The sequence below is a fragment of the Apium graveolens genome, chromosome 2 (assembly GCF_009905375.1).
Source record: "Apium graveolens cultivar Ventura chromosome 2, ASM990537v1, whole genome shotgun sequence".
Classification (NCBI taxonomy): Eukaryota; Viridiplantae; Streptophyta; class Magnoliopsida; order Apiales; family Apiaceae; genus Apium; species Apium graveolens.
In genome coordinates, this window is record NC_133648.1 from 214,137,667 (window position 1) to 214,146,224 (window position 8,558).

The 8,558-nt window shown below is 34.4% G+C and overlaps 1 protein-coding gene across 1 annotated transcript; it reads left to right on the forward strand.

The window, feature by feature from the left end:
• The first annotated feature begins 5,871 nt into the window (after positions 1–5,871).
• LOC141696737 (uncharacterized) lies at positions 5,872–8,319 on the forward strand. Its single transcript, XM_074500864.1, has one exon. The coding sequence runs from the start codon at positions 5,872–5,874 to the stop codon at positions 8,317–8,319; it is 2,448 nt and encodes an 815-aa protein (XP_074356965.1).
• The last annotated feature ends 239 nt before the right edge of the window (positions 8,320–8,558 follow it).

Consider the following 8,558-nt stretch of genomic DNA (forward strand, 5'->3'; position numbering starts at 1 on the left):
TTCCAGTTGTTTCCCATGAAGAACCTGACACTTAGTATCAACTATTGCATAAGCAACGATATTTGTCGGGGAGCCAATTGCTAATTCCCACTCTGTGCATCCTTTAACCTCCAACACCTCCTTATTATTAGGTTCCAGACACACATCCTCAACCAACATTTGATTATCCTCAACATCAACAACCTTGAGAGCCTCGCCATGTTCCTGAATATGTTCTTCGCCATCCACCAAAGGTTTCTCCTGAATATGTTCTTCAATATGTGTTTCCTTACCGATACCCACATTTTGAATGAGATCCAGTTTTTTCTTTACACCTTGTAAATCAAAGTCCTTCAGAATGTCATGTGCTCCCTTGGAACAACTTCCTTGTTGAGATCCAATATTTGGACTTAACCCAGTTTCAATAAGCTTCCCTCCTATACCAGCTTTCAGCTTTTGAAACTCTGCAGCCCAAAAGGCATCTCGCTTTTCAACTATCCTTTCTGTCTCTTCTTTCATAAATTTCTGAATACCCTCTTGAATCCTCTCCTCTATTGTTCTACATATCTTCTTCTGCCTTGGAAGATGAAAGTATGTAGACTGCTTCACAAAGCGCCCTTGTCCACACACCCGTCCTCTGTGTTCAGGGCTACCAAGCACCTTGGTCAAGATATCATCACTGCCTTCCACAGTCACCTCCCCTTCACTAACTCTTTGTTTCATTTTCCCCTAAAAATTTGATAAATAATAGAAGTAATTAACCAACAAAACAGATATTTGGTGATAAAAGAATATATTAACAACAAAAATAAAAACTTACAATCGCCTGAGCAATTTCTTTAACTGCTTCTGACTTGAAGTTTCCATCTTTATCTTTCCTTGAACGAATCCAGCTATCTGATCTATCTATCTCCATTTCAGGGTCAGCTTGAGTCTCCATCTGTATGAACATGTTTAAAATATTATACAATAAAATCGAAATAAAAGAATTGAAAAAAATTATATGATGTACGAGTGAAAGAAATATGTTTCATGATAACTAACCATTTCATGCTCTAGGTTAGAATAGCCCTTTCGAGAAATACAATATGGATATAAATTAAGACTCCTCCTTAGTTTCTGTTTTTCGTGGATGTCCTTGGAGAAAAAAACACATAAATGTTAGCAGCATAGTTTCTTTTGCTATTTACTTATGCTACGTGGGAATTTTATACAATAAAAAAAGATTAAAGAAAAAACTCACTAAAAATTCATCAGTTAGACGGCCTGAAAGAAAAATATCCCAGTGTGCCTTCTCAATAAAGGAGTAGTCAGCCGGAGGAAACTTTAACAACTCAGGTTGATCTTTATTAGGAATGATATATTCAGTTGTTAAACGGCTTTTAAACTCCCTCCATTTCTGGCATGCCGATTGCAGAACAAGCTTTCGTGCTGATGGTGGTACAATGTATGCCATCTACGTACATAAATAAACAATTTTATTATCACATGTGTGTTAACAACAATTGGCAGTCATAATTTAACACAAGTAAAATTCTTAGTTGGTTTTGTAGATGCAACTTCTTTTACCTGCACACAATCCCAAATCTTGTTTTTTCTTTCTACCGGAACACGTAACCAACTGTCATACCATATCGGGGCTTTTGTTCTGGCAAGAACCCCAATATAAGACTGCATTTCTTTAGCAGCATCCCCATATGGCTCACCCTTTTTATTAAATAGCACCTCAAGCTTAATTCCCAGCATCTTACGCCTAACAATCCTATGCATCGTAACTGCTCCGCGTTTTAGAAGCTCAAGTCCCTCTTGTTTGGTTGCTGTTTCTTCCACTCGTTTCCTTTTTTTAGATAATTTGCTTTCTAGATTCTTAGAAATTCCATTCTTCTTTACTGATTCAGGGGATGAATTCCGAAGGCAAGACTCCACTGGCTTTTCCTTCACAGGTTCAGACACCGCCTTGTTCTTTTCTAGCGCCCCTGCCTTTATTTTTAGTTCCTCTGTTTTGTTCTTCATAGGTTCAGGCTGAATCGGCTTGCTCATTTTTCGTTCCTCTGTCTTGTTCTTCACAGGTGTGGACTTAACCGCCTTGCTCATTTTTGGATCCTCTGTCTTTTTCTTTACATCTGCCTTGTTCTTTTTTAGTGCCTTGATAAGGTTTTCACTAGTTCTACGAGGATCGGATTTTGTTTTTCTTGAAGGCGCCATAATTAATCTACACTTAAAACATTAAGTTTAATCTAATTGCTTCAAACAAAGCCAAAAAACTACATGAATATCAGTTGATTACAATTATATTAATGGAGGTTCTAAGGACACTCATGTGGCATCTCTATTAATGCACTTAAAATGTTTTCATTTCTTCTGCATTATGCACATAATACATATTGATAGTTGAGAAGCAATCAAGTATAGGCAAACTCGTGATTCCCCTCAGTAAGACAGTCATACGGCAACACAATCTAACACATCACTTTCCTAAACTTTCACAGCCCAAAAGACATGACATTCAAGGCAAAAAAAATTAAGCCTAATCTACCACTTTCACAACCCAAAAAAAAACATCACTTCAGAGAAATAAACCTAAATCTACAACTTTCACAACCCAAAATATAAACACATTAACTTATTAAATAAACCCTAATCAGATTTCATAATCCCAAAAAACATAACATTCAAGGCATAAAAAATAAACCCAAATCATAAATAAGCCCCAAGTATAAATAAAAAAACATCAGTTATACTACACTACCATCATACCCAAATCACAAAAATAAGTGCATGCATATCAATAACCCAATCGATGTTCAATTTAAAATAAAATATAAACCCAGATCATAAATAAGCCCCAAGTATAAATCAAAAAACATCAGTTATAGTACACTACCTTCATACCTAAATCACAAAAATAAGAGCATGCAAATCAATACCCATATCGATGTTCAATTTAAAGAGAGGGAGAGAGAGGAGGAGAGAGAGAGATAGAGAGATAGAGAGAGAGAGAGGAGGAGGAGAGAGGGAGATTGAACCTGTATCGTGACTTGTGAGAGCTCTGAGAGGAAAGAAAAGAGAAAATGGAGAATGAGAGGGAAGTGGAGTGGGGAGTGAGAAAAGAAGGGGGAAGTGAAATAATTTAACGGCTCAGATGCACTCCAGCTAAACTACTTTAATCCAATGGTATATAATGTTGCCAGCAAAACAAATAAAGTAAAAAGTAAATTAGAAAATGGTATAAAAAATTGTGGGCTGAAATTCAAAAATTTTAAACTCTTGTCTTAAACACATTCAGACAACAGATTTACATAAAATAGTATTGTAAGAAACATAATTACCCAGCAAAAAAGTATTCTAATAAAATAGTATTATAAGTACTAGGATAACGATTTTACAGTAAATATTATAACGAATTATTATGCGAATAATAGTGTTTTGACCGGTACTTGTAACTTGTGTTTAGTCTCGTACTAAAGTTTCTATTTTTTAAAAAAGTTTATGAATGATCCAACCGTACGGATGTTAAGAACTATATGTTTTAGTGATATGAGAAAATTTTGAAAAAAAAATGTGTTTGTTTTGTTATTTTAACAGTTAACCGGTGTTTTGACCGGTACTTGTAACTTGTGTTTAGTCTCGTACTAAAGTTTCTATTTTTTAAAAAAGTTTATGAATGATCCAACCACACGGATGTTAAGAGCTATATGTTTTAGTGATATGAGAAAAATTTGATAAAAAAATAAATGTGTTTGGTTTGTTATTTTAAAAGTCAACCGGTGTTTTGACCGGTACTTGTAACTTGTGTTTAGTCTCGTACTAAAGTTTCTATTTTTTTAAAAAAGTTTATGAATGATCCAACCGTACGGATGTTAAGAACTATATGTTTTAGTGATATGAGAAAAATTTGATAAAAAAATAAATGTGTTTGTTTTGTTATTTTAACAGTTAACCGGTGTTTTGACCGGTACTTGTAACTTGTGTTTAGTCTCGTACTAAAGTTTCTATTTTTTAAAAAAGTTTATGAATGATCCAACCGTACGGATGTTAAGAACTATATGTTTTAGTGATATGAGAAAATTTTGATAAAAAAATAAATGTGTTTGGTTTGTTATTTTAAAAGTCAACCGGTGTTTTGACCGGTACATGTAACTTGTGTTTAGTCTCGTACTAAAGTTTCTATTTTTTTAAAAAAGTTTATGAATGATCCAACCGTACGGATGTTAAGAACTATATGTTTTAGTGATATGAGAAAATTTTGAAAAAAAAATAAATGTGTTTGTTTTGTTATTTTAACAGTTAACCGGTGTTTTGACCAGTACTTGTAACTTGTGTTTAGTCTCGTACTAAAGTTTCTATTTTTTAAAAAAGTTTATGAATGATCCAACCGTACGGATGTTAAAAGCTATATGTTTTAGTGATATGAGAAAAATTTGATAAAAAAATAAATGTGTTTGGTTTGTTATTTTAAAAGTCAACCGGTGTTTTGACCGGTACTTGTAACTTGTGTTTAGTCTCGTACTAAAGTTTCTATTTTTTTAAAAAAGTTTATGAATCATCCAACCGTACGGATGTTAAGAACTATATGTTTTAGTGATATGAGAAAATTTTGAAAAAAAAATAAATGTGTTTGTTTTGTTATTTTAACAGTTAACCGGTGTTTTTACCGGTACTTGTAACTTGTGTTTAGTCTCGTACTAAAGTTTCTATTTTTTAAAAAAGTTTATGAATGATCCAACCGTACGGATGTTAAGAGCTATATGTTTTAGTGATATGAGAAAAATTTGATAAAAAAATAAATGTGTTTGGTTTGTTATTTTAAAAGTCAACCGGTATTTTGACCGGTACTTGTAACTTGTGTTTAGTCTCGTACTAAAGTTTATATTTTTTTAAAAAAGTTTATGAATGATCCAACCGTACGGATGTTAAGAACTATATGTTTTAGTGATATGAGAAAATTTTGAAAAAAAAATAAATGTGTTTGTTTTGTTATTTTAACAGTTAACCGGTGTTTTGACCGGTACTTGTAACTTGTGTTTAGTCTCGTACTAAAGTTTCTATTTTTTAAAAAAGTTTATGAATGATCCAACCGTACGGATGTTAAGAACTATATGTTTTAGTGATATGAGAAAAATTTGATAAAAAAATAAATGTGTTTGATTTGTTATTTTAAAAGTCAACCGGTGTTTTGACCGGTACTTGTAACTTGTGTTTAGTCTCATACTAAATTTCTATTTTAATTATAATAGACCTTACAACGGTTTGTTTTAAAAAGTCAATATATAACTTGTTTTCAGACGATTGAATAGTGTATCTGTTATACAACGGTTTTTTAAATATTTGTATTGTCGTTATTACTGTGATACAAGGGGTTTGGCTGCTTTACCGTTGTCGGATTTGTTTGTTAAAAAAAGCATAAAATGTGTGGTACTCATTAATAGCCCCAGATCTTTGTCTTAAGCCATTCAAACCTCTCAGATTTTTGTCCTAAGCCATTAATTTTCTAGCCTTTGACTCGATTTCTTCATCTTCTTCACTCGATTTCTTGAATCGATTTCTTCATCTTCTTCACTCGATTTCTTCATCTTCTTCACACAATTTCTTCACTCAATTTCTTCACTCAAGCTCTTCATCCTCTTAATCAAAATAACTTCAAAAAAACTCGATTGAAACCATAACTTCATCTTTTTGATTGGGTCAGTGTTAAGGTAATTACTTCATCTCCATTATGTTTAATTTCATTAAATTTTTAGGGTTCTTAATTATATTTGGGCAATGTTTTAGTGTTAATTTTTATTTAATTTGTATTTGCAGTTAGTAATTAGTAGTAATTAGTAGTACAATTATGTGTTAAGCTCATTAGTTGTAACTTCTAATTATGTGTCATATTTTGAATTAAAACAGATGGACAGGTCTTGGTTAAAGGCAGATAGAAGAACAAAACAATTCAAAAAAGGAGTCAAGGATTTGTTGTTGTGTGCATTTGAGAACGGATTTAGTGAAAATAAAATTTGTTGTCCATGTATAATATGCGCACATAGTAAACATTGGCATGCTCGAAAAGTAAGGGACCATCTTTTTCTCAATGGTATCGATCAAACGTACAAGTGTTGGATTTGGCACGGAGAGTGCAATACAGAAGGAGGTGAGCCTACCACTAAAGGGACGGGCAGTTCAGAATCGGTAGATCAAATCCCAGTCGGTAGAAATGATGATGTATCCCTGGACTCCTCGGAAATGTTTAACCATATTCAATCTAAATATGAACCTCTTTATCCAGGATGTGAAGGATACACTAAGATGAAGGCTTTGGTAAAGTTTTATAACTTGAAAGCAAAATATGAAATATCTGATACTTGCTTCTCTGAAATGCTACTTTTGGTCAGGTCTATGCTTCCACAAGGCAACACATTTCCTTCTTCATTCAGTGAAGCTAAAAAAAGCTTGTGTGCCTTGGGAATGGAGTATGAAAAAATACACGTATGTCTGAATGATTGTTTACTATACCGTGGAGAGAGAGATGAAGATGAGACGAAGTGCCGCATTTGTCAGGCCTCTCGATGGAAGTTAAACAAAAAAGGAGATGAATTGGAAGGGATTCCTGCCAAGGTTTTATGGTATTTTCCATTAATACCACGTCTGAGGAATTTGTTCAACTCACCTCAAACATCTAAGGACTTGACTTGGCATGACAGGGAACGGTTAAAGGATGGTAAATTGAGACACCCTGCTGATGCACAAACATGGAAGGAAGTCGATGCAAGGTGGCCAGACTTTTCTTCAGATATTAGAAACTTACGGTTAGCTCTATCTTCTGATGGATTCAATCCTTTTCGTAGCTGTAATCTTGATTACTCATGTTGGCCTGTTTTGATGTCAATTTATAATCTTCCACCATGGCTTTGTATGAAACGGAAGTATATAATGCTATGCTTGTTGATATCTGGACCAACTCAACCCGGAAATGATATTGATGTGTTTCTTCAACCACTTATAGATGATTTAAAAAAGTTGTGGCATGGGAAACAAGTGTACGATGCTTACAAGAATGAGCAGTTTTTGCTAAGAGGCATCTTGTTATGGACTATTAGTGATTATCCAGCCTATGGTAACTTGTCGGGAAATATAATCAAAGGGTATAATGGTTGTCCTATCTGTGTTGATCAAACAAAAGCTACAAGGCTTGTCAATTATCGTAAGTGCGTGGTCATGAGGCATCGAAGGTGGTTGCCCCCTCATCATCCTTATCGTCGGAAGAAACAAGATTTTGATAACACCGTAGAAAAAGAAATAGCTCCAGTTCCATTAACCGGAGAGGAGGTACTTGAAAGAGTGCAACATTTAAAGGGACATGTCTATGGTAAAACACAACGCCAACCACGATTGAAGAAAGGTGATGCTCGACCTGTATGGAAGAAGGTTTCTATATTTTTTGAACTTGAGTATTGGAAATTTTTGCCGGTTCGACATGTTCTCGATGTGATGCACATTGAGAAAAATATATGTGAATCTTTACTCGGTACGATGCTTAATATACCAAAAAAGATGAAAGACAAGGAATCTGTGCGCATTGACATGGATGAAATGGGGATTAGAACAGAACTAAGGCCAAAAACTCCGGGGATAAAGGAGAAGTTACCATTGGCATCTTGGAATCTAACCCATTCTGAAAAAAAGGTTGTTTGCTCATCCTTCCTTGGCATGAAGTTGCCTGATGGTTTTTGTTCTAATATTCAGAACCTGGTTTCAATGGAAAATCTTCGTCTTACCGGAATGAAATCTCACGACTGCCATACGATTTTGCATCACTTGCTCCCAATTGCGATTCGCTCGTCACTACAAAAACAGGTCAGGAAAACTATTATCAAGTTTTGTCTATTTTTCAAAGCGATCTGTAGTAAAGTTATTGACGTTGATAAGCTGGAGAAAATGCAATCGCAACTGGTAGAAACTCTTTGTCAGCTTGAAAAATACTTTCCTCCCTCGTTGTTTGATTTAATGTTTCATATCTCGGTTCATCTTATAAGAGAAGTCGAGCTTTGTGGACCAATTTTCCTTAGGTGGATGTATCCTTTTGAGAGATACATGAAGACATTCAAGGGATATATAAGGAATCGAGCTCGTGCAGAAGGTTGCATCGCTGAGGCCTATATTGCAGAAGAGGCAGTTGAATGTTTGGTGGATAATGAAGAAGTGACAATTGGGGTACCAAAAAAAGGTAGGCATACCAAGGATTCTATTTGCAAGCCATTATCCGATGCAACGATTATAACCCCGAGCTGTACTGATTTGCACGTAGCACATTTATGTGTTCTACAAAATACCACTGCTGTTAGGCCATATATTGAGTAACTTCTTACACTTTCTCTCTCTTTACTTGAAAAATTGCTTATATATTTTCTGTCATTAGTTCAACCAACTTATATTGTCTTATCTTTAAATACAGTGAACATATGGCCTTTTTAATGACAAAATATCCGGAATATGAAAATGATGAAATGTGGCTTAAAAACAAGCAAAATGAGACATTCCCAAAATGGTTTAAGGAAAAGGTATTACGTGCGTCGTTTGATGTATTTTTTTCCCACTGT